The sequence below is a fragment of the Nycticebus coucang genome, chromosome 10 (genome assembly GCF_027406575.1).
Source record: "Nycticebus coucang isolate mNycCou1 chromosome 10, mNycCou1.pri, whole genome shotgun sequence".
NCBI lineage: Eukaryota > Metazoa > Chordata > Mammalia > Primates > Lorisidae > Nycticebus > Nycticebus coucang.
In genome coordinates, this window is record NC_069789.1 from 8,525,841 (window position 1) to 8,552,421 (window position 26,581).

The 26,581-nt window shown below is 40.1% G+C and overlaps 1 protein-coding gene across 1 annotated transcript in view; it reads right to left on the reverse strand.

Moving 5' to 3' along the window:
* Positions 1-226: 226 nt before the first annotated feature.
* The window catches only part of SCCPDH (saccharopine dehydrogenase (putative)), a 42,877-nt gene continuing 16,522 nt past the window's right edge, over positions 227-26,581 (reverse strand). Inside the window, exons 4-12 of the mRNA XM_053605330.1 lie at positions 25,867-25,996; positions 20,293-20,342; positions 11,014-11,144; positions 9,809-9,926; positions 7,911-8,030; positions 7,754-7,810; positions 3,752-3,863; positions 1,995-2,076; positions 227-496 (exon numbers count right to left, since the gene is read on the reverse strand). Coding sequence (XP_053461305.1) covers positions 391-496; positions 1,995-2,076; positions 3,752-3,863; positions 7,754-7,810; positions 7,911-8,030; positions 9,809-9,926; positions 11,014-11,144; positions 20,293-20,342; positions 25,867-25,996 — 906 coding nt within the window. The 3' untranslated portion in view covers positions 227-390. The remainder of the gene's footprint in view (positions 497-1,994; positions 2,077-3,751; positions 3,864-7,753; positions 7,811-7,910; positions 8,031-9,808; positions 9,927-11,013; positions 11,145-20,292; positions 20,343-25,866; positions 25,997-26,581) is intronic.

A 26,581-nucleotide genomic window follows, 5' to 3' on the forward strand; every position in this document is an offset into this window, starting at 1 on the left:
CTGGAAGGTGAGATCCGCTTGTACCCTGGGGCAAAGGAAGCCGGTTATTGCCCTAATGAATGCCCAGAGTGCGGGTGGGTGCAGTTAACAACAAAGATATTGACACCTCCTCCACCATGAGACCTGCCAGCTCCTCCATAACAATTTTCCGGGAACAGTTCAGTGAAAAAGTAAGTCAAGTATTAGTTCTCTCTTGTAAGCAAAGATCACAAATCAGCTGAGATCCGAAATTTAGGGTAAGCTAGTACAATTTCTTGCTTTTAATGTTTAGATATTTTAGATTTGACAATCTTTTCCATATACAGTCAGGTTTATAGAAGAATTTCAAAAATCAAATACAGAAGTTGTTAATTCATGCACTTTTAGGACTTCAATTAATTCTTCAAATGTTTAGACTTCAGAGCTGCTGATGACACTAAATTCAATGCCACGTTTGTTGAGTCTGTCCATCAACTTTGTTTTGGAGAAAGCTGCTCCAGGTGTGAAGACCCCACCCCTGTAAAATAATGAGAGAAAACAGTTCACACAGGACCTCTCCAGCCCTCTCCTCTGTGGGACTAGCTATCAAATCACTGCCGAACTTAATAAAAACCTGAGTCTTGATGCTATCATGGTTACTTTGCTATCATAGTTCCATTTCTAAAATTAGCTAAATGAGCAAGTGGCTATTATTCAGGGGAAACTAGTGCCACAGCCAATCCCATCTAGACTGGCTCAGTTCCTGGAGAGACGGTTTTCATCCTATCAGTGTGTTCAAGGGGCATACTGAGGATCACCAACCTGAGCAACAGCTGTCTAGAAGACAGTTCAGACTCAGAAGAATTAAAGAAAGACCTAAATAGAATAGGTAACCAAAAAAAAAGAATAGGTAACCAACTATTATTAAAATGTAAATAAGACTTAAACTGGGTGAAAAGTAAGTTTCTTAAATACAATACCATTGTATTTAACTGTCTTATAAATTTACCATTGGTAAAACACTAAGTATTTTCAAAGGGTACATAAGTATTTGAAAAACTGAATTATGTTTTACTATATACAAATTTTATTTTTATTACTTAAAAACTGTTTTAGGTTATGCTTGATTTACTTCTTAGCTGTAGGACTATTTTCATTTGCAAAGTTGGTCTAGTTTTAGGGCAACAGCTAAATGCTCCAGAAGGATAGTACATTTGATGATCATAGAGCCAGGATCCCATGATTCAATTCACAATTGTTGTCTGGGAACCCTCCCATCATCCATGGTACAGTTCAGCACTGATCAGCAGCACCTGTTAATACTATTTAAAAACACGGACTTTTTTTGAGTGTCTGATTCTGGACCTGAGCTATCTTTATGAACACTCAAACGGCTAAGGCGCCAACCACATACACCAGAGCCGGCAGGTTCGAATCTGGCCCGGGCCCTCCAAACAACAATAACAACTACAACCAAAAAATAGCTGGGCGTTGTGGCGGGTTCCTGTAGTCCCAGATACTTGGGACACTGAGGCAAGAGAACAGCTTAAGCCCAGGAGTTGGAGGTTGCTATGAGCTGTGATGCCAGGCACTCTACTCAAAAGTGATAGCTTGAGGCTCTGTCTCAAAAAAAAAAAAGACCTGGAGCTAACTTAACATGGCTCCCAAACTTTTCTATCTCTCCTAATTTGCCTCCAGGGTTGTTCCCAGAGGCTAGTAAGGGAAGAACTTATAAAAACCTGAGTTTTGATGCTGTCATGACTGTTTAGCTGTACCCTAAAACTAGACCACAGCACATACTCATACCCACTATCCTGCACTACTTCTTAACAATAATTGAAGCCAATGGTTCTATGTTTTTTGGTTCTCCCTCAATACACTAGTAGAATATATAATTAATTTACCTATATCTTTGGATGAAAGGAACTGACTAAATGCTTATGTGCAGACCTCAAGCCTGAAAATCAAATCAAGGTCAGTTAAAACCTAACACAGATAAAAAAGATACCTTCTAATTAGAAGAAAACCAAACTTACGCCTTAGGAAGATCAGAGACATCACTGAGAAGAGTCATGGCTGCCTGAACCATCGCTATGGATGTAAACACATAGCCAGCCTCTGCAGAGAACAGGTGATCAAGGCAAGAAGTATGCATTCAGCAGCACCCAGAACAAAAGGCAGATTTCATATCTCACTCAAGACATACAGAATTTTTTCAATAGACACTCTGGTCACTTAATAACAAAAATAATTTTTATACAGTACTTACTAAGTGTCAGGAACCATGCTAAGTGATTTAAATCTATTAAGTTCAATTTTCTTAACAATTTTACGAGGTTAGTACTGTATTTTCATCCCCATTTTACTGATGAAAATTGGCTGACTGGTCCAAACTCACAAAGTTAGGCAGTGGCTGAGCCAGAATCTCATCCAGGCAGCTGGTCCCAGAGTTCATACTCAGACCCACTATACTGGCACTACGTCTTAACAATAATTGAAGCCAATGGGTCTACGTTTTTTGGTTCTCTATTAATACACTAAGCCAGTGATTTTCAACCAGTATGCTATGAAAGGATCTTAGGTGCGCTGTGCAAATTTTAAAAAATCAATAAATTATTTTTGAAAGAAGTTCAAATCACAGTTAGTATATATTTTTTGTTTACTCTTTTTTTTTTTTCTGATGAACATTCTTTAGGTTGGCTCCTATAATCCTAGCACTCTGGAGGTCAGGGCAGGTGGATTGCTTGAGCTCAGGAGTTTGAGACCAGCCTGAGTAAGAGCAAGACTCCTTCTCTACTAGAAACAGAAAAACTAGCCAGGCATGGTAGCCCATGTGGAGGCTGAGGCCAGAGGATTTCTTGAGCCCAAGAGTTTGAGGTTGCTGTGAGCTGTAATACTACAGCACTCTAGTGGGGGCAAGAAAGTGAGACATGGTCTCAGAAAAAAAGTCTGCAAGTGTACTGGAGAAGTCTTGTACTAGGTTCAAGTGTGCTGTGAGATAAAAAGGCTGAAAGCACTGCCCTAAGCTGATCCCTATCTGCATTCACATACTGCATTTAAGTAAACCTCTCAATTTACTAAAGAAAACGAGTGACTGAACAGGAGTAACTTTTAAATAAAAGTCTATATTCCTGTCAAGTAACAAAAATATAGTCAACTTACTATAAAAAGTCAGGTGAGAGTTTAAAAAAAAGGGCGAAATGTAAACATATCACCTTGACTTGATTAAACCCCCTGTGACCTATCAAGGATGACAGTAATTAAATTCTTTAAAATTTTAGTATAATTCACAAGTGGGCCTGTCTCTGTATAGTTCTCTAATTTATAGTCAGAGCTATTAAAATTTTTTGTGCAACATATCCTTTAGCCACCTATTGAAAGCCATTACTCTCCCTCGACGAAAGCATGTGTGCACATGCATTTTACAAGGTCAGAATGTTCAGAGACTCCAAAAACCTTATGCCACAGATTTGACTGATGTTATAATTCTACAGCTTGTGTATAAGTCTCAAATAGGCAAATATCAACCAGCCCCTTTTCTTATTAATACTAATTAAAATTTGCCATTGTGAATTATTGAATCATACTGAAAAGGAACGATGCACTAATAAAACTGGATTGTACCAATAGTTCTAATCCTTCCTTTGACAGAACTTTTAACTACTTAAATAAGTTGTACGAATGTATTTCCAAAAAATCAAACTTTTAAAAAAATATATTGTAATAGCATCCCATTTTATGGCTTAAGACAAAGTTAAAACTCACAAATATTTTTAAGTCCTATGTGAAATACCTGGTCCTTTCACCTGAGTACAAATTCTGACATTTGGTTTGTTCTTCTCAGGACTGAGGCCTTGGCTATAACCTTGACCAAAGAATGTCACTGTAACCGATGAGCTATCAATCTGTGAAAGAGAAAGCAAAGGGCTCATTGAATAAATAAATCCTTTCCTCAGGGAACAGAATAATACCTGCTATTCTACTTCATATGAGACATTTTCAATAGAATAAAACATGATATTTTACCTGCCCAGAATATCTTATCCTTTAAGCATGAAGGAAAAATTAATTCTTTTTTGTTGTTGTTGTTGCAGTTGTTTAGCTATTGTTTAGCTGGCCCGGTCAGGTTTGAACCCGCTACCTTTGGTGTATGTGGCTGGTGCCGTAACCACTGGGCTACAGGCACCAAGCCCGAAGCTGTAAGTATTGATGACTAGTGTGCTGCTGAGGGGAGGGAAGGTACTGACAAATAGAGATGTGATGATTCTTGAGATACTTTCTATTGGGAGGTGATGGAATACGGAAATCTGGTTTTAGATACTTGTTTGTGGTGACAAGATAAAAATAGCAAGTAACAGAAATATGGGCCCCGGGCACAGGCCTCCTCTTAGACATACAAAAATTTGCTCCTCTTAGACATACAAAAATTTGATTCGAAGCGTTAAATTCTAGAGGACTCATCCTAGTATCTTTCATACTCACTGAATTTAGTAATAAGGTAACAAAGAATTCAATCATAATCATCAAATTTTTATTAAGTACCAACAAAGAGTCAGATAACATGTTAGGCCCTGAGACATAAACATATGGTCCCTGTCTTTCCAGGCACTTACAGGTTAGTGAGGGAGAGAAATATATAAACAGATTAAATAACAATATGAGACATGAACTAAAAGATGCAGAAAGAGTAACAACACAGGAGGATGTTACTAAACCTCCTGGGCAGAGGGCAGGGTTGTAAAATGTATACACACACACCCATGCATTGTAACAGCTTATTACATAGAACAGTGGGATGGATTCAGAAAGCAGAAACCATTATTCAAAGGGGTGGAAGGGCACAGCAGCACAGCATACCTGGAACACACAATTGAAGAGGTGCAGACAAGGCCAGACGTGTGCCACATACGTCCCGCCCCCGGCTGCGCCACCCATGCTAACTGATTAAAACCCTCTCTCAGGATAGGCACATGTTCAGCTTCAGAACTATTTTCAACATAGTCTCTGGGTTGCTACTACAATTAATCAGAGTTGGATAAAAAATGAAACCCAGCTGGCATCCAGGACTAAATCACGAGGAGCCCAGGATACCCTCACCCCTCTGGAGATGGACTTCCAGCCAGTCGTGCTCTAGGGTGTGTTCCACAATCACCAAACCTGACCTGGAATCTTCCAAGGAGATTTTTAAAACCCCAATGCCCTCACTGTATTCCAGACCAACTGAACCAGAATCTCTGGTCATCAGTTTGGGGTTTTCTTCCAAAGTTGGGAACCATTGCTCTATACCTTCAGGCCCTATGCCAGACCTACTTAATCAGAATATCCAGAAGCAAGGTAAGGCCTGTGCATTTGAAAAAAGCTCCCTAGGTGAGTCTGATGTATAAAATCCCAGTTAAAATCACTGCCAAAGCCGTGAGTCAAGGACATTTTTCAAAGAAGGCAATGATAGAGTCAGATTTTCTGTCTTACAAAGGTCTGTTGGACAGTAGTGTTAGATGGGTTAGAAAGAAAGAAACAAGAGTAAGGCTACAGAAAGTTTAGCTGAGAGATTTACATCCAGAATATACAGAAAACTCCTAGAACTCAACAAAAAACAAACACCTAGTTTAAATAGAGGTTTCTCCAAAGAAGATATTACAGATGACCAATAAGCACATGAACAGATGTTCAACATTACTAATCATTAGGTCAAGGTACATCAAAGCCAGGAGATGCCACCTCACACTCACAAGGATATATATATACTATCCAAAAAAAAAAAAAACTCAACCGCAAAAACCTAGAAAATAACAAATGTTGGAGAAGATAAGGAAAATCTGGAACCCTGCTGTGCCATTGTTGGGAAGATAAAATGCTGCAGCCACTGTGGACAACCATTTACTGGTTCCTTAAAAATTAAATATAGAATTAACATGTGATCCAGCAATTCCACATCTGGGTATATACCCAAAGAATTTAAAGCAGGGTTTGTTTTTGTTTCTTTGAGACGGAGTCTTACTCTGTCACCCTGGGTAGAGTGCCCTGTCATAGCTCACAGCAACTTCAAATTCTTTGGGCTCAAGCCATCCTCTTGTCTCAGCCTCCCAAGAAGTTGGGGCTACAGGCACTTTCCACAATGCCTGGCTAGTTTTTCTGTTTGTAGAGATGGGGTCTCACTTTGCTTAGGTTGGTCTCGAGCTCCTGATCTCAGGCCATCTACCTACCTTGGCCTCCCAGAGTGCTGGGATTACGTGAGCCACCATAATGGGCCTTAAAGCAGGATCTTAAACAGATATTTGTTCATAGTGCCATAATTTATAATAGTCAAAAGCAGGAAGTAACGCAAGTGTCCACTGACAACTGAATGGAGAAAATGGAGCATATACATATAATAAAAATTATTCAAATTTAAAGGGATGGAAATTCTGACACATGCTACAATATGAATGAAACTTAAGGCCATTATGCTAAGTGAAATAAGCCAGCCACAAAAGACAAAGATTGCCTGACTCCATTCATCTGAGGCACATAGAGGAGTCAACTTCACAGAGACAGAATGGTGGCTGCCAGGAGCTGGGGGAGAAGAAGATAGGGAGTTACTGTTTAATGGGGACAGTGTCAGTTCTGCAAGATGAAAAGTGTTCTAAAGGTGAATGACTGTACAATAATATTAATGTACTTAATGCCACTCAAAACTTAAAAATGGGTAAGATGGTAAATTTTATGTTCTGTGTATTTCACCACAATTAGAAGAAAAGGAGAGAGCTAAAGGCCTGACCAAGGCAGCTGTGATGGGTTTGGAGAAAAGTCTAGAATGATACCTATGTTTCTGGGTGAGTAGATGATAATACCACCAACTGAGATGGGAAATATAAGAGGAAGAAGAGTTGGGGAAAGAAGTTCAGACTTTGGCTTGGCACTTGTAGCTCAGTGAGTAGGGTACTGGCCACATACACTGAAGCTGGTGGGTTCAAGCCCGGCCCGAGCCTGCTAAACAACAATGACAACTGCAACAAAAAAATAGACAGGTGTTGTGGTGGGTGCCTGTGGTCCCAGCTACTTGGGAGGCTGAGGCCAGAGAATCGCTTAAGCCCAGGAGTTGGAGGTTGCTGTGAGCTGTGTGATGCCACGGTACTCTACCAAGGATGACATAATGAGACTGTCTCAAAAAAAAAAAGAAGTTCATACTTTGACATACTGAGTTTGAAATATCTGGAGAATATATGTCTAATAAACAGATGGATACATAAATCTGGAGATATGAACTATCTGTTAAGGGCTCTGCTGAGATCATTTAAGGAGAATGAGTGAGAAGTGGGTCTTCTTAAATGACTCAGGGTGGGCTCTGTGAGCCAAATGGTAGAAACTGAGGCAGTCCTCTTGTTGAGGATATTAGATGCATGGTAATTTACTTTTCTACCATGGGAATTCAGGCTATGTAGAAGAGAAAGCGAAAGGTGAGGGCAGGGGAGGCACAAGGAAAAAATAATAGGGGAGAAAAACAGACAAGTAAAAATTTTTGGGATTTCTGTGAAGTGAAGAGTCTGTATTTTCTGGAGTAGGATGGCTGGGTTCTTATCCCAGCTTGGCCATTTACTAACTATAGAACTTGGGCAAGTTTCTTAGCCTGTCTATGCCTCAGTTCCCCAGTATTTGAAAAGATTAAGTAATATGACTTTATGTAAAGAATTTAAAAGAATGTCTGGAACAGAGTAAGTACCCAACCAAACCTTAGATGATACTGTCACTACACTGAGGAAAAGTAAAAATAAAGGAAAAATGTTATTATAGCTCTGAATACAAAAGAAAGGATTACCTGTTTTTGTGTTGGACCTTGTTTTGAAAAATAGCCAAAGGAGAAGAGCCATGGGAACTAAAGGGGGAAAAAATACAAAATATCCAAAAACCTCAGTGGCATTTTTAAAAACCATGGAAAATATTTCTAAAAATCAATTTCATAAAATCTTACTTACTTTTATGAGAAGTTGCCTTCCAATGCCAAACCTCACAAAAAATAAAAAGAAAAGTCCCGCAAACATCAGCTTAATAACAGAGGTGATGCCTCCCACAGTTACATAAGCAGCATATTGAACCTAGATTGAGAATATAAAGTTAGAATTGTTACTCCCTACATTTTAGACCAAGTAATACAAGGATGTTGACTACTTACAAACTTTCTCTTCAGTCACCAATATGAAACAAAAGCAGTTTCCACGTTATGAATGCATTATAGTCTAAAAGCTTGTTTAGAAAACAGACATTGGAAGATAATTATTATTTTTTTGTAGTTTTTTGCCAGGGCTGAGTTTGAACCTGCCACCTCCAGCATATGGGGCCAGCGCCCTACTCCTTTCAGCCATAGGCGCCGCCCAGAAGATTATTTTTTAAAGACACTGTTACAAATGGAAATTAATTAGCTTCCCCTATTTGACTGAACACAAAAGTCCATATAACCCATAATATGTATCTGAGTTTAGCAACAATACACTGCAGAACAGAGACTTCATTTACAAACCTTCCTATGAGAAAACATCCTTCGCTCTTTAACCTGAGATATAGGTGGCTTTTTTTTTTTTTTTTTTTTTTTTTTGAGATAAAGTCTCACTCTGTTACCCTAGGTGAATGCCCATGGAGTCATCATAGCTCACAGCAACCTCAAACTCTTGTACTCAAGCGATCCTCCTGTCTCAGCTTCCCAAATAGCTGGGACTACAGGCACCTGTCACAATGCCAAGCTAATTTTTCTATTTGAGAGGAAATGGGATCTCACTCTTCGTCAGGCTGGTCTCAGACTCCTGAGCTCAAGCGATCCACCCACCTTGGCCTCCCAGAGTGCTTGTAAGTTTGCTCTTGAGTCTCAACAGTGAAAGCAATTACTTCCCTCACCACAGGAATATGGTGGTACTCCAGAAGTAGCAAGGAGAAAAGGAAGAGAAAGGTCCCAGACAGCTCCACAAGCAATAAAGGGTGTTTCTAGCAGCTGCAACACTAAACAGGGATTGTTGGATGGTCATGACACCAGGATTTTTTGTACTGAATTGCTGTTGTATTATAGTAAAAAGAAGTTCAATGGGGGCGGTGCCTGTGGCTTAGTGGGTAGGGCGCCGGCCCCATATACCGAGGGTGGCAGGTTCAAACCCGGCCCTGGCCAAACTGTAACAACAAAAAAAATAGCGGGGCATTGTGGTGGACACCTATAGTCCCACCTACTCGGGAGGCTGAGGCAAGAGAATTGCCTAAGCCCAAGAGTTGGAGGTTGCTATGAGCAGTGTGACACCACAGCACTCTACCAAGGTTGATAAAGTGAGACTCTGTCGCTACAAAAAAAAAAAAAAAAAGGATGTTCAAAAGGATGAATCATGGGGCATGGCTATCACTACCCCAAAATATAAAATGCTGGCTCAATACCTATAGCCTAGCACCTAGGGCACCATCCACATACACCAGAGTTGGTGGGTTCGAATCCAACCCAAGCCTGCCAAACAACAATGGCAACTACAACCAAAAAATAGCCAGGCGTTGTGGCGAGTGCCTATAGTCCCAGCTACTTGGGAGGCTGAGGCAAGAGAATTGCTTAAGCCCAAGAGTTGTTGGAAGTTGCTGTGAGCTGTGATGCCATAGCACTCCACCAAGGGCGACATAGTGAGACTATGTCTAAAATATATATACATATATATAAATAAAATGCTCTACTCTAACATATATATATAATGCTATACCCTAACAATTCCATTTCTGGAAGCTGAAATAAGCATTACTTAGTTTTTTTTTTTTTTTGCTTTCTAAATAAAAATATCCTACGTTAAATAGATAAGGCAACTATAATAAGTATAAAATACTCTTTGCTAATAAATAAACCACATATACTTACCGGTGATTCCTCTAAATTTTCATACAAGTAACGCTGAGTCCGCTTCACAACAGACACATCAGATCCCAAGAAAGGAATAGAATATTCGTTGAGTTCTCTACAGAAAGAAACTGGCCACCTACAAGACAGACCCATGGATATTTTGCATTTTCTCTGATTACAGTGACCACAACTTTAGCTGATAAAGTTTTGAACAGTTAATAACTTTTCTTGAAGCAATAATAACAATAAAAATGGCATGCTTTTAATTGAAATTTCAGTAATTCTTCCTTTGTTCTCTACATCTACACCCAAATAAATGACAAGTGAAATGGTACAGTATCCGGCGTATTGTGGACTCTTAACACATGCAGTTTAACTATGTTTTTCTCCATCAATTTCCCTAGACAACAATAAAAAGAACACTCATTTCAAAAATAGCCGGGCGTTGTGGCGGATGCCTGTAGTCCCAGCTACTTGGGAGGTTGAGGCAAGAGGAGGTTGCTGTGAGCTGTGTGACACCACGGCACTCCACTGAGGGCAATTAAGTGAGACTGTCTCTACAAAAAAAAAAAAAAAACACCAAAAACACTCATTTCAAAAGCTGAGCTCTTAACTCATATCTCTAAACTAATCTTTTTTTTTTTTTGTAGAGACAGAGTCTCACTTTATCACCCTTGGTAGAGTGCTGTGGCATCACACAGCTCACAGCAACCTCCAACTCCTGGCTTAGGCGATTCTCTTGCCTCAGCCTCCCGAGTAGCTGGGACCACAGGCGCCCGCCACAATACTTGGCTATTTTTTTTGTTGTAGTTTGGCCGGGGCCGGGTTTGAACCCGCCACCCTTGGTATATGGGGCTGGCGCCCTACCCACTGAGCCACAGGCACTGCCCTTCTAAATTAATCTTATGTAAGATTAATTAATCTACCTTAAGATCAGCACCCTTTAAGATGGTGGTTTTACTGCATAAAAAGCAACTGACATTTAATTTTGATATTGATAATGAAAGGTCATAATAAAATCTACTTTCTTCCTATTGTTCAAGTATGTTATTGTTATATATGAAGTACTAAAGCTTGCGGCAATGTACTGAAAACAATACTAAACTTACTACAAAATAGTCTCTAAGCTTTTCTTAGTAGCATACTTTATTAATAGCAGATCCAACAACAATATACTGAGATCACCTCAAATACATTAAGGAATAGATTCAGAGTTAACATACCTTCTTTTTAATTTTGGACCAACAATTGGAACAGGTTTCAGATTTGATCCATGTCGTAGCCTTCTCAAATTACTCTGATTTCCAAAACCATAAACTGCTGACTTCCAGGTACCATCATGAATACATATCCCCTAATAAAATATTACAAGAATTAAAGAAACCTGTCTTAAGGTGTATTATGAAAATGTAAAATCAAATCAAGAAACTTAAAATTGTTACAAATAATTTTTCACATCTATTTGGGCAAGATTATTAAATAATCCCTTATATAATAAACTTGAGATAAATTTTCATGACCAGCTAGGTAGCACCAACACTCGTAACACTCCTTGATCATATTCAATATTTATACCAAAAAAGCCCTTTCTTCTTTCTTCCCACCATTATTTATGCTCTCTGTAATAAGTAATGTAGTTATGTTATTGAATTAGTTGACTACATTCCTTCAAAATTAGCCACTCTATGGCTTGGTACTCGTAGCTCAGTAGTTAGGGCGCCGGCCATATTCACCAGGGCTGGCAGGTTCGAACCCAACCCAGGCCTGCTAAACAACGACAACTGCAACAGAAAAAATAGCCAGGCGTTGTGGTGGGCACCTGTAGTCCCAGCTACTTGGGAGGCTGAGGCAAGAGAATCGCTTAAGCCCAAGAATTTGAGGTTCCAGTGAGCTGTGATGCCATGGCACTCTACTGAGAGCAACACTGTGAGACTCTGTCTCCAAAAAAACAAAACAAACAATTAGCCACTCTAACCCTATTCCTAGCCTATGCTGATCCCTCAAAATTTCAAGTTATATCCTGTGCATACTCATGAATATACACACAGCTTACCATCTATCTACCCTGTTGTGCCCTCGTCCCCATTCACCTCCATCTCCACCTATTCTAGCTCAAATTATATACCTGTCTTTCTGCAGAAGTCTTGTTGAAATATATACAGATATTAATTCTAAAGTTTATAATATGATTTATGTTTTATTTCCTCAATCCTTCAATTTCTTTTTGGTACTGTAGTCAGTACAGAACCTTTTCCTTTTCTTAATCTGTTTCCTGGGCAAGAGTGCAATGGCATTCTCACAGCTCATTACAACCTCAAACTCCTGGGCTCTAGTGATCCACCTGCCTCAGCCTCCCAAGTAGCTGGGACTACAAGCATGTGCCACCACACCTGTCAAATTTTTGTGTTTTTGCAGAGTCTGGGTCTCATTATGTTGCTCAGGCTGGTCTCAAGCAATCCTCCCACCTTGGCCTCGCAAAGTGCTAGGATTATAGGCATAAACTATCACACCTGGCCAAGAATCCTTAGTATTTGCTTTTTACCCAGACTCTCATTCATCCTTTTATTTTTCATCTCTTGCATGAGAATCTTAGTGCTCAGTGCTTTCTATTCTTCCATTGAGTCATGAGGGGTAAAAAGGGAAACCCAGGAGAGGAAGTGACCCTTCTTTACCCAACCTCTAGGTAGGCCTTTTAATTCTCTATTACATAAATATTTTAAACTTCATTTATTATTTTGATTGTACATAATTATACTATGTCCTTACTTGTTTATACTGTTGAAATGAACAAAGTCATTTAGAAAGATTCAAAGCCAACTATGTCACAAGAATTTGAAAGAGGCAGATATGCAGATATTTTTTATTGCTAATAAGCAGAATCATGTCTTAGCTTTGATGACACTGAAAAGCAGAGACACTGAACTTTTTTTTTTTTTTTTTTGAGACAGAGCCTCAAGCTGTTGCCCTGGGTAGAGTGCTGTGGATCATAGCTCACAGCAACCTCAAATTCCTGGGCTCAAGGGAGTCTCCTGTCTCCGCCTCCCAAGTAGCTGGGACTATAGGTGCCCGCCACAACACCCGGCTATTTTTTGGTTGCAGCCGTCGTTGTTTGGCAGCCCGGGTTGGATTTGAACCCGCCAGCTCAGGTGCATGTGGCTGGTGCCTTAGCCGCTTGAGCCACAGGCGCCGAGCCGAGACACTGAACTTTTTAAGAATTTTTTTTTAGAGACAGAGTCTTTCATTGTTGCCCTGAGTAGAGTGCCGTGGCATCACAGCTCACAGCAACCTCAAACTCTTGGGCTTAAGAAATTCTCTTGCCGGGCGGCGCCTGTGGCTCAGTCGGTAAGGCGCCGGCCCCATATACCGAGGATGGCGGGTTCAAACCCGGCCCCGGCCAAACTGCAACTAAAAAATAGCCGGGCGTTGTGGCGGGCGCCTGTAGTCCCAGCTACTCGGGAGGCTGAGGCAAGAGAATCGCTTAAGCCCAGGAGTTGGAGGTTGCTGTGAGCTGTGTGAGGTCACGGCACTCTACCGAGGGCCATAAAGTGAGACTTTGTCTCTACAAAAAAAAAAAAAAAAAAATTCTCTTGCCTCAGCCTCCCAAGTAGCTGGGACTATAGGTGCCTGCTACTTATTATTTATTTATTTACTTTTAGAGACAGAGTCTCAGGGCCCGACTATTTTTTTTGTTGCAGTTGTCACTGTTGTTTAGCTGGCCCAGGCTGTGTTCAAACCTACCAGTTGGGTGTATGTGGCCGGCATCCCACCCCTGAGCTACAGGCACCAGCTGTAGCTAGCATACAGAAATACAGTTGACTTTATATTAATTTCATGTCCAGTGGATATAAATGAAACAGAAAAAGAAAAAAAAAAAAAATCAATGAAATCAAAAGCTGGTTCTTTGATATCATCAATGAAATTGACAAATTTTAGCTAGACTGACCAAAAAAGAAAGCAAGAGAATGAGAGTTAAAAAAACTCAAACTACTAAAATCAAGAATGGATAAGGAAATATTATTACCAACCTTACAGAAGTAAAAAGGAATATAAGGAAATATTATGTACAATCATATGCCAACAAATTACATAACCTGGATAAAAAGGACCAGTTCCTAGAAAGACACTGTTATGACAGGTTGAATTATGTGACCCCCAAATTAGGACTTCGCATTCTGAAGTTCCTACGAGTACCTCAGAATGTGACTTTATTCAGAAATGAGCTTTTCTAGCAATTCACAATTTTTTTTATATATTCCTATATTATCTGTACATGTTTAAATTTTCTATATTCGCAATTATATCATTTTCAGAAGAGTTTTGTTTCTTCCTTTCTAGTCCACACACAATTGGTTTCTGTTTTCCTGCCTTCCTGCTCTGGGTAGGATCCGGCCAAGGTAAATGACGGTGGGCATCTACGTCTTATTCCTGACGTTAGAGCAAAAGTTTTCAGATGATGTCACATTTGTTCTAGCTTTTTTAAAAAATATAATCTCTTATATCTTAGTTTGCAGTAAGTTTTAATCATAAATGGGTACTATATTTAATTAAATGCTTTTTCTCTTTCGAGATGATTATATAATTTTCCTCCTTTATGCTATTAGGTGAATTACAGAGAAAATACAATGTTAAATCTTGCAAATTCCCATTAAATTCTTGTTAAATTCCCATTCTAAAACCAACTTGGATCAAAATGTATTATTCTTTTTATATATTACAGCTTTTAATTTGCAAATAATTTGTTTAGAGTTTTTACATTATGCTCCCATGAGATTGGACTGAATTCCATTCTGGCATTATTCTTGCAGAGTTTTAAAATGAAGGTTACACTAGCCTTGCCCAATCAATGCATTTAAAGAACACTTTTTGTGCTGCTATCACATGACCAGTGCTGTTGTAGGCCCTTGGTGAATTAAATACAGAAAGATCCCTCCTTTCACAGTGTTCACATTCCAGAGAGGGCGATTGAGTCAACAGACAATATACAGAATTTAGAAGGTATTACAGCAAAGAAGAAAAATGAGAGTAGATAAAATAAATTGGAGGTCCTAAGTAAGGAGCTTGTTTGCAATTTTATTTTATTTATTTATTTATTTATTTTGAGACAGAGTCTCCCTATGTCACCCTGGGTAGAGCTGTTGCATCACAGCTCACAGCAACCTCAAATTCTTGGGCTTAAGCGATTTTCTTGCCTCAGCCTCCCAAGTAGCTGGGACCACGGGTGCCCGCCACAACATCTGGCTATTTTTAGGTTGTAGTTGTCATTATCGTTTGGCAGGTTGGGCTGGGTTTGAACCCACCAACTCCAGTGTATGTGGCTGGAGTCCTAGCTGCTGAGCTACAGGCACTGAGCCTGGTTTGCAATTTTAAACAGGGCTGTCAGGGTAGGATTCATTAGGAAAGCAATATTTAAAAAAAGACCTGTAGGCGGTGCCTGTGGCTCAGTGAGTAGGGCGCCAGCCCCATATGCCGAGGGTGGCGGGTTCAAACCCAGCCCCGGCCAAACTGCAACAAAAAAATAGCTGGGCGTCGTGGCGGGCACCTGTAGTCCCTGCTGCTCGGGAGGCTGAGGCAAGAGAATCACGTAAGCCCAGGAGTTAGAGGTTGCTGTGAGCCGTGTGATATCACGGCACTCTACCTGAGGACTCTACCTGAGGGTGGTACAGTGAGACTCTGTCTCTACAAAAAAAAAAAAAAAGAATAAAAAAAGACCTGAAGGAAGTGAGGGAGTTAGTCCAACAGATAAATCAGGAAAGAATTTGCAGGCGGGGTTGTGCCTGTGGCTCAGTCGGTAAGGTGCCAGCCCCATATACCGAGGGTGGCGGGTTCAAACCTGGCCCCAGCTGAACTGCAACCAAAAAATAGCCGGGCATTGTGGCGGGTGCCTGTAAGTACCAGCTACTCGGGAGGCTGAGGCAAGAGAATCGCTTAAGCCCAGGAGTTGGAGGTTGCTGTGAGCTGTGTGATGCCATGGCACTCTACCGAGGGCCATAAAGTGAGACTCTGTCTCCACAAAAAAAAAAAAAAAAGAATTTGCAGGTGAAGGAAAATAGCCAGTACAAAAGCCCTAAAGCAAAAGTGTGCCGGTGTGTTCAAAAAGCAGTGCAAAAGTCAGTGCCAGTGGAGAAGCATGAACAGGCCAAGTTGGAGGGAAGGCTGGAGGGGCGCCTGGGCCAGATGGTTTACAACCATGCACACTACCGTGAAAGCTTTGGCTTTAACAAACTGGCTTTAAGGAGCCACTGAAGAATTCTGAGCTGAGGAGCAACCTGGTCTAGGTTATGTTTGAAAAAGATCACTATGGCTGTTGTGTTAAGAGACTGTAGAGGGAAAAGTGGTAGCAAGCAAGAGAAGTGGTAAAAATGGTCACATTTTAACATGTTATTAATAAAAGGCAGATTCAACAAATGTCCTGACTAGATGTGGGTTTCAGAGATAAGAATCAGCAATGACCTCATTGTTTGGCCAAAACATTTACAAACAAGCTGTGGTTAGAGAACATTTGGAAAGGAAAGGCCACGTTGTTATGAGCAGACAGAGTTTGAGGTGTCTATCAAATGTTCAAGTAGGGATATCAAGTAGGCAACCGGATATGAAGTCTAAAGCTCAGGAAAAGGTCTGTGTTGATGATATAAACCGGAATACATTTCTTAATATCTAATTTCATAGAGATTTTTCTTGTTATCTCTTTACAGATTTCTATTAAATTTACCTACTAGTCTAATACACATCCTAAATCAGGGATTGGCAAACAGTTTCCTTTTCTTTTTTGAGACAGAGCCTCAAGCTGTCGCCCTGGACAGAGTGCTGTGCCATCACAGCTCACAGCAACCTCCAACTCCTGGGCTTAAAGCAATTCTCTTGCCTCAGCCTCTCAAGTAGCTGGGATTATAAGCATCCGCCACAACACCTGGCTATTTTTTTTGATTGTAGTTGTCGTTGTTGTTTGGCAGGCCTGGGCAGGATTCAAACCTGCCAGCTCTGGTGTATGTGCCTGGCGCTTTAGCCACTTGAGTTACAGGCACTGAGCCAAAGCAAACTGTTTCTATAAAGGATTAGACAGTAAATATTTCAGGCATTGCAGGTCATGTGATCTCTGCTGCCTGTTCTTATTTTGTATTATATTTTATTATAGTCCTTTAAAAACTAATAATCATTCTTAATTTGCAGACCATATAAAAACAGGAGTGGGGGCCGGGTGGCATGGTAGTTCACACCTATAATTCCAGCACTCTGGGAGTCCAAGGTTGGTGAGTCTGGGCTCACAAGTTCAAGGTCAGCCTGAGCTAGAACGAGACCCCCGCTTCTAAAAATAGCTGGGTGTCGTGGCAGGTGCCTATAGTCTCAGCTATTTGTGAGGCTGAGGCAAGAGGATGGCTTGAGCCGGAGAGTCTGAGATTGCTGTGAGCTGTGAAGCCATAGCACTCTACCAAGGGTGACAAAGTGAAACTCTGTCTTAAAAAAAACAAACCCAGGTGTGGACGCCAGTGTAGCTCTAGAGCTATACTAGGCAATATGGCAGTAACTATACAGCACGTACAGAACACTTTCACCACTGTGGGAGGATCTTCGGAGAGCACTGCGCTACCATATGATTTCAAGCCTTTGGAATTCTTTGGGTCTTGCTTTATGGCCCAGTATATAGTCTATTTAAAAATTTTTTAAACAGAGGGTCTTCCTCTGTCATCCAGGATACAGTGCAATGGTGCAATCATAGTTCATTGCAGCTTCAAACATCCTGGACTCAAGGATCTTCCTGCCTCAGCCTCCCAAAGTGCTGGGAATACAAGCATGAGCCACCAGACCCAGGCCAAGGTATAGTCTATGATTCAATTTCTTAATGTAAAAATTAAAACGTAGGATAAGGAGTGGCTGAAGAGCAACAGTCTATTGCCAATGTACTAACAGAATCACGAGAATATTCTCTCTGTGCCCTCCTTGTGAAATGAAGGCTCTGTATTTTGCTTTAAGGGGAGTAAGCGGGGAGCAATGATAGTGTGAATGCTTTAACTCTCTGTCCTTACTCTAGCCCCAATTTTTGAGTCCTTGTATGTGGGTCATTACTAAAGTTTTGAGATACACAAAAATCAAGAAATGTAAAACCCAGGTGGACAGAAACAAATGAAGCCCTCCCTGCAACACTGGTAAGCCAAGCAAATTAAAACCGGCATAGGATTTCTCCTATGCTTTTTGGAAGTGAAATAATGGACCACGGTCTGTCTCAAACTTTCATGGTGACGCACACATTAATAATGATACTTAACATTCATTGAGTAATTACTGTTCTATAATTTATATTCATTGACTAATTTAATCCTCCAAGTAAGGAGACAAGTAAGGAGACATTAATTACCATCTCCTCTGATCATCAAGGAGAGGAGGCACACAGGAAAGGTCAATTCACCCACAGTCACATCGCTGATGAGTGACAGCCAGACTCAAGCCCAGGAAGCAAGTTCCAAAATCTATACTCTTAACCCCTCTGAGGAAAAGATGCTTGACTGTAAGAACCATCCACTCAGTAATTCTTTTGTCAAGTAAAGAGAAAAGATTTGGTCTTTCCAACTCCACCTCCTTCTCTTTCAAAGCAGGCCTCTATTCTAGCTCTACCTTTTTTCTCACTATCTCCACATAGTGGGCATCTGTTTTCAGTACTAATTCCCTACAGGATATTACCCCTTCTTACCCCATTAGGAAACTCGCTTTCTTTCTGGAACCTATTCTGTGTTGTTCATCTGGGATTGACCCTGACACCCCTGCAGGGTCCATGACCAGACCTGGCAATGTGAGTATTCCATTACCCCAGTCACACTGACTGTCTCAAGAATGGCCAATGGACTCAGCGCCCGTAGCACAGTAGTCACGGCACCAGCCACATACACCAAAGGTGGCAGGTTCAAACCCGGCCCAGGCCAGCAAAACAACGACAACTGCTACAAAAAATAGCCAGGCGTTGTGGTGGGTGCCTGTAGTCCTAGCTACGTGGGAGGCTAAGGCAAGAGAATCACTAAAACCTCAGAGTTTAAGGTTGCTGCACAGTACTCTAACAAGAGTGACATAGTGAGACTATGTCTCAAAAAAAAAAAAAAGAATGGCCAATACTTGACAAATCTTCCCTATCATTTGCTATGCAAACTTTGGTAGCTCTTTCCAGGAATTCTTGAACCTTAAGGCCAAAGTACACTTGGGGCTGCCAGGACCTTTCCTGCTCTGTCAAGAGCCTGCACGTCAGAAAGCAGAAGATGTGAAAAGACAGAGAGAGAAAGGAGAGGCGAAGAGAAAAAGAGTTCTGACAATGTCACTCAACACCTAGATCCAGTCCTGTTATTTACTTACAGATATTTGGTTATATAAATCAATAAATTTATTTTTGTTTTGTTGCTTTAAACTGGACTAAGTTGGATTTCTAACACATGCTGCCCAGAGTTCCAAGCATGCCTTTCTCATTCTTGTCTCCGAGGCTTTGTCTAGGCTGCTGCCTCTGACCTTCCACTGCTATTCATTTTTCAAGGCTATCTCAAGAAGGCATTCCTAAATTACTCAGGCCCACTATCACTTCCTTTTATTCTTGTACTCTCATAGATAATCTGCAGAACCACAAATTTTAGCATATTTTATACAACTCTGTGTTAATCTGAACCCATAATCCAGGTAAAGAGAATCTTTATTCTTACTTAAACATAGTCTATACCATCCCACCTTTTTGTCTTTGTTATACTATTTCCTCTTCCTTCACATCTCCACAGCACCAGCCCTTGAAATTCAGTCCATATCCCAGCTTCTCCAAACAGTTCCTGATCTCTGGACTCCCAGCTAGATGTACCCTCCATTCTCAGAATCTACAGCCTTTCATGCAATCTCTTTAATAACAAGCACTTTCTCTTTCCTGTCAAACTAAGCCATTACCTTTTTACAGGTAAGGTTGCATCTTATTCACTGACACGTCACTTTATTTTACAGTCTTTGTTGAATGAATACATTTTAGAACGAATACTTACGAAGCAATGGAAGATATCTAGAATTTGGCTAAGCACTACTGGCAATAAAAGTACTATTGTAAAATATGATCCTTTCCCAGAAATGCAACTATTTTATGTTCCCAAATAAACTATAAATTCAATAAGATGAGATTTACTTCATACAATTCTTTTATAGTCACAATAGTACCTAACTCCAAGTTAAGCACGTAGTAAAAATACACTGATTCACACCAATGTGATAATTTTCTTGGTTGACAACATTTACTGCACAACGGATACTTTAATGTTGAGATCACAGTAATTCACTTTAATATAATGAATTGTGCAGTTGTTTTTAATATAGTTTAAATCAAAGAAATCTTGGTAATTTAGTGTCTTTACTTTTAAACAAAGTACTTTCATACATTAAAATTATAAATATATAAAAATTTAATTAATCTAAATATTTTTTAAGATACATGAATCATTTCTAAAATGTTTTTAATATTAACTTGAAAAAAACACTCAACAAACAGAAAAACTAACCTCAGGTCCTGAGTGTATAGTCAGGAAACTTTCCACAGCCGTCAAAGTACCTGAAAGAGTAAGAGAATGGTAAAAGTAAAATCAAATAAAATCTAAATTATTTAGCCAGAATAAGTAACAATAAACCATTCCATTCACTCAGAGACCACCTTTACTAAGCCTATAGCTGATAAAGTCAGAAAACCTGTACAAATAACAGTTTTATTGTATTTGTGTAAAGAGACTTTAGAAGCAGCCAAAACCAGGTAAATTGTCAAAAAGAGCAGTTTAGTATAAACTCTGCTAGTACTAACAAAACTTTTTCTAGTATTACACTGAAAACACTAAGAATCTCCCTCAATAAGGCAATAATTTAGCTCACTCATTCTAAAAGACCCATCAGGCCACAGTTCTCAAAATTAAATATATGGGAATTGTCTCGTTTTCAAATACAAAGCTTTCAAGAGGCTTATTAGTGGTGGCTTATAATGAAAGCACAGAAAAACTATCAAAAACACACCTTTGAGATGGCTTATAAACAAAGCTGTTAAAAAGAAATATAAGTATGAAATACAAATCAGAAACCAAAGCCAGAAAAAAAGGGAGAAATCAATTCTATTAACTATGAAGAATAATATACCGTGGCCACAAAGTTCATGTGCAATTTAAAATAGCGTGCAATTTTAAAAATGCACATGAACTTTATGGCCACCCTGTATAGGCGCAGTGGTTAAGTATTTAATTACTGAGTTTCTCAAGAATGGTAATGCAGAAGAAAAACATAATGGGCCAAGTACAGTGGCTCATGCCTATAATCCTAGCATGCTAGGAGGTCAAGGTGGGAGGATCACTTAAGATCAGGAGCTTGAGACCAGCTTGAGCAACACAGTAAGACTCTGTCTCTACAAAATTTTTTAAAAATTAGCTAGGCATGGTAGGGCGTGCCTGTAGACCCAGCTACTTGGGAGGATGAGGCTGAGGCAGGAGGATCACTTGAGCTCAGCAATTTTAGGTGAGCTATGACAACATCATAGCCTGGGCAACAGAGCCAAACTCTGTCTAAAACAAAAAAGGAAAGGAAAGAGCAAAGGGAAGGGAAGAGGAAAAGGCTAATTCTCAAAATCTGATAAAATAACCATTAAGTGTAACCTAGGTATGTGGCTCTATGATCTAACTCTACATACCTAGAAAGAATATGGACCAAGAACAGTAATCTAATAAAACGTAGACACCTGCACCCAAAATCAGCTGGGTACTTATTAAAACACTGAATTCTAGGTTCCAACAGCTGAAAATAAATGTCTTTACAAATCTTAAATTAACATTTTTCCCTTAAGAATAAAAAGATCTATCAAAAGTAACAAGGAAGGGTGGCGCCTGTGGCTCAAGGAGTAGGGCACCGGTCCCATATGCCGGAGGTGGCAGGTTCAAACCCAGCCCCGGCCAAAAACCACACACACACACACACACACGAAAAAAAAGTAACAACAAAAACGATTAAATATTTAGAAATAACCCCAATAACAAATATGCTGGATGATCATGAAGAAAATGTCTAAACTTCACAGAGTTTGAAGAATGTTTTTAATAAATGGAGACATACTAGGTCTACAGACTGGAATACTAAATATTTTAAAGATGACCAATTTCACATTCCTCTTTTTATTATTTATTAATTTATTGTTTTAGAGACAGAGCCTCACTTTATTGCCCTCAGTAGAGTGCCGTAGTGTCACAGTTCACAGCAACCTCCAGATTTTGGGCTTAGGCGATTCTCTTTCCTCAGCCTCCCAAGCAGCTGGGACTACAGGCACCTGCCACAATGCCCAGCTATTTTTTTTGTTGCAGGTGGCAAGTTTGAACCCGCCACCCTCAGTATATGGGGCTGGCACCCTACCCACTGAGCCACAGGCACCTCCACCCTCCTCTTCTTAATAGTAAGCATTCTTTTTTTTTTTTGAGCAGAGTCTCACTCCATGTCCTGGGCACAGTGCCGTGACACAGCTCACAGCAACCTCAAACTCTTGGACTCAAGCAGTCCTCTTGCCTCAGCCTCCCTTGTCAAGGGGGTAGTTTCATGCAAACCCAGACCAGATCTGAAAGCTGACTGGGAAACAAAATTAAGGAAAAATAACTTATGCCAGTTTAATGCCTGGAGAAGGCTTGCATTATCTTAAGGCCAAGTAAACCCAGAAAATGCAGCCCTTCACTGGCCTACTCAGAAGGCTTTTATTGATTTCTAACAAAGGTACATATGCAAAATGCAAAAATGCCAAAAGGTAGGGTTCAAGGAATCCTAAGTCCCCAGGAAGGTAAGAGAGATGAGAGAGAGAGGCTGGGTAAAATTAGGGGCTTGACAGGCTGATGGAGGGAAAAACTAGTTCTATCCCCACACAAGAAGCAAGCCAGGTTTTCTAATTTAACTACATATCAGAAGTTCAAAGAACTTAACCCCTCCCATCTGTTGACTCTCAGTGTACAGGGCTAATCCGTTCTGTCCAAGTGCCTCTGGGCTTTTTTCATTTTCTGTAGTTTTGATGTACCCCTAGGGATAACATGTCTGCACACTTTCCCCTGGGTACCCCAGGTCTGAGGCGAGGCACCCCACTGAAAAATCAACCTATCTCTCACACCTTTTGAGTAGCTGGAACTACAGGTGTGCATCACAATGCCTGGCTAGTTTTTCCTATTTTTAGTAGACAGAGTCTCGCTCTTGCTCAGGCTGTTCTTGAACTCCTGAGCTCAGGTAATCCACCCACTTTGGCCTCCCAGAGTGCTAGAATTACAGGCATGAGTCACCACAGCCGACTTTGGAATGGTTCTATTGTTTTATCATTAAATATGATGTTGGCTATTGTGTTGTGACATATATTATGTAAGAAAGTATTCTATTCCTAAATTCCTAAAAACATGAAAACGACAAATGGCATAAATTTTCAATTTTTAAGCCACTTATTGAGGTGGACACATAGCTTGTCACCTCTGATCTTATGATATGTTTATTACATAACTTCCCAGTGTTAAATCTTGATCTTGATATAGCATTCTTTTTATTTATTTATTTATTTATTTTGAGACAAGAGTCTTATTATGTTGCCTTCGGGAGAATGCTGTGCCATCACAGCTAACAGCAACATCAAACTCTTGGGCTCAAGCGATTCATTCTCTTGCCTCAGCCTCTCAAATAGCTGGACTACGGGCACTGGCTACAATGCCCAGCTATTTTGTTGTTGTTGTTGTAGTTGTTATTGTGGTTTAGCAGGCCCAGGCCAAGCTCAAACCCACCAGCCTTGGTGTATGTGGCTGGAGCCCTACTCACTGAACTATGGGCGTCAAGCCAGCATTCTTTTTAAACATCTTTGTACTTTTTTCTTTTTCTGAGCCAGGATCTCACTGTTGCCTGGGCTAGAGTGCAGTGGAGTCATCATAGCTCACAGCAACCTCAAACTCCTGAGCTCAAGCAATTCTCCCACTTCATCCAAATAGCTGGGACTACAGGCTTGAGCTGTCAAGCCCAGACAATTTTCTTTTTTTTTAGAGATAACGTCTTGTGTTGCTTAAACTGGTCCAAATTCTTGCCCTCAAGCAATCCTACCACGTCAGCCTCCCAAAATTCGGGGATTTCACACATGAGCACTGAGCTTGGCCACTACTGGATATTTACTGAAATTTTACTTAGCATTTTCTTTGATTTATCTGTTTGTTTATTACCTCTGAGCCTTAGTTTGTCTAAAAAAACATTTTTTTCTTCCAATTTCACAAGCAAATGAGATTTGTGTGTATATGTGCGATCTTTGTTGGGCTTTGCTTTCATAGTTATGCTTATTTTTGATAGAAACTGGAGCACCTTCCACCATTTTAAGCTCTAGAATAGTTTAATGGCACTGGAGTCATCTGTTTTATATCGTTTTCTAAGTGGACATTTAAAAAATACATATGAGGGCGGTGCCTGTGGCTCAAGGAGTAGGGTGGTCCCATATGCTGTAGGTGGCGGGTTCAAACCCAGCCCTGGCCAAAAACCACAAAAAAAAAAAAAAAAAAAAAATACATACGATACCAGTGTAACTTCAATTGTTTTACTATAATAGTGATGATTTTCTCCATTCTTAATTAATTATCTTCATTTCAGAAATGGGGTAAAAAAATGTTTAATTCTGTGTTCAATACTTTCTGGCTTTGGATGGTTGAAAATTTTAAATCTTTTATATGTATAAATTCTACTTTAAAATCTGTTCATCTCTAAACAAAGCAAGTCTGAATTTTAACAAAGATTGTTCACAGAAATTTTACAGATCTTATCATAACTCACCTGAGACAGGCTCGGCGCCCATAGTTCAGTGAGTAGGGCGCCAGCCTCATACACTGAGGCTGGCAGGTTGGAGCCCAACCTGGGCCTGCTAAACAACAACTGCAACCAAAAGATAGCCAGGCATTGTGCCGGGCACCTGTAGTCCCAGCTACTCGGGAGGCTGAGGCAAGAGAATTGCTTAAGCCCAAAGAGTTTTGAGGTTGCTGTGAGCTATGACACCATAGCACTCTACCCAGGGCAACATAGTGAGACTCTATGTCTCAAAAAAAAAAAACCTCAACTGAGACAATGAATGATTCCTCCTTTCAAAACACTTATAGTACTGGGCGGCACCTGTGGCTCAGCCCCATATACTGAGGGTGGCAGGTTCAAACCCGGCCCTGGCCAAACTGCAACAAAAAATAGCCAGGCATTATTGTGGGCACCTGTAGTCCCAGCTACTTGGGAGACTGAGGCAAGAGAATCGCCTAAGCCCAAGAGCTGGAGGTTGCTGTGAGCTGTGACGTCACAGCACTCTACTAAGGGTGACAAATTAACACTGTCTCTTAAAAAAAAAAAACCACTTGGGTGGCGCCTGTGGCTCAAGGAGTAGGGCGCCAGTCCCATATGCCAGAGGTGGTGGGTTCAAACCCAGCCCTGGCCAAAAAAAAAAAAAAAACCACTTAAGAGTACTATCCACATCTCAACAATAGTGTCAAAAACATTTTAATGAAAGTGTAGCTATATTAAAAACACTGAGCAACATAGCACAAACCTGTCTCATCATAGCTCACAGCAACCTCCAACTCCTGGGTTCAAGCGATCCTCTTACCTGTTTTTTTACTTTTTTTGGTAGAGACAGGGTCTCGCTTTTGCTCAGGCTGGTCTCAAACTGGTGTGCTCAAGCAATCCACCCGCCTCAGTCTCCCAGAGTGCTAGGATTATAGCTGTGAGCCACCGCACCCAACCAAAAAAAAAAAATTTTTTTTTTAATTATCCAGCCAGGGTGGTGCATGCCTCTAATCTCAGTTACTGGGGAAGCTGAGGGAGGATGACTGCTTGAGCCCAGGAGTTAGAGGTTCAATGAGCTATGAGGATGTCATGGCACTCTAGCTGAGGCAACTGAGTGAGACTCTCTCTCAAAAAAACAAATGAAGAAAAAAAAAACAGAAACAACAAAATATGTGTTTTAATGTTACTCACTTATAGCTATGTTTCTTTTCCCAACCAGATTTTAGTCCATCACAGCTATAAACATGAAGTCCTTCTATTATTAAATCCAATTATTGTTTATCGATCATAATTACCATTCATTTTATTTCTGGTATATATTACTCCCAGATCTGCTGGAATGGAGTCAAAGCCACTGCTTCCAATGATATAAACCCCTTTTTCTGCAGCTTTCTCATGATACTTCCACTGTATTAGTTCCAGAAACTAAAAAATTCAGAACAAGAATCTGAATCAGAGCTACACAGAAACACCCAAACCAATATTAAATGAATTCTCTTTAAAGACAAAGAAACTAAACTTCGAAAATGCTAACCAATATGTATAGCTCTGCAGCAAAATATTAACTGTCACAATGTTTTTTCAATTACTCAGCAATACAGACTGAACACCTACCATGTGCCAGGTGGTACGGGAAATATACTGATCTGACCTAATGACACTTAATTTTTTAAGACTTATTTTTATTCATTTAGATTTAAAGTTTAAAAAGCAAAAATACAGTTCGTTTGGGGGTAATTACAGTAAATATTTCATTTTTGAAGATGTGATACTAAGAAGAATGAAAAATACTTATAGGATTATCATTCTATAATTATTCTATCTTACTTCTCTCATTTTGCCAATATTCTCTTTTTCACGGAACAGCCAGCTGGTAAAACTTACATCTGTGACATTCGTCTATACTCGAGCTGGGGTTCAGAGGCTACTACACTAGTCTAGTCCTCTTCTTTTTTATTTTTATTTTTTATTGTTGGGGATTCATTGAGGGTACAATAAGCCAGGTTACAC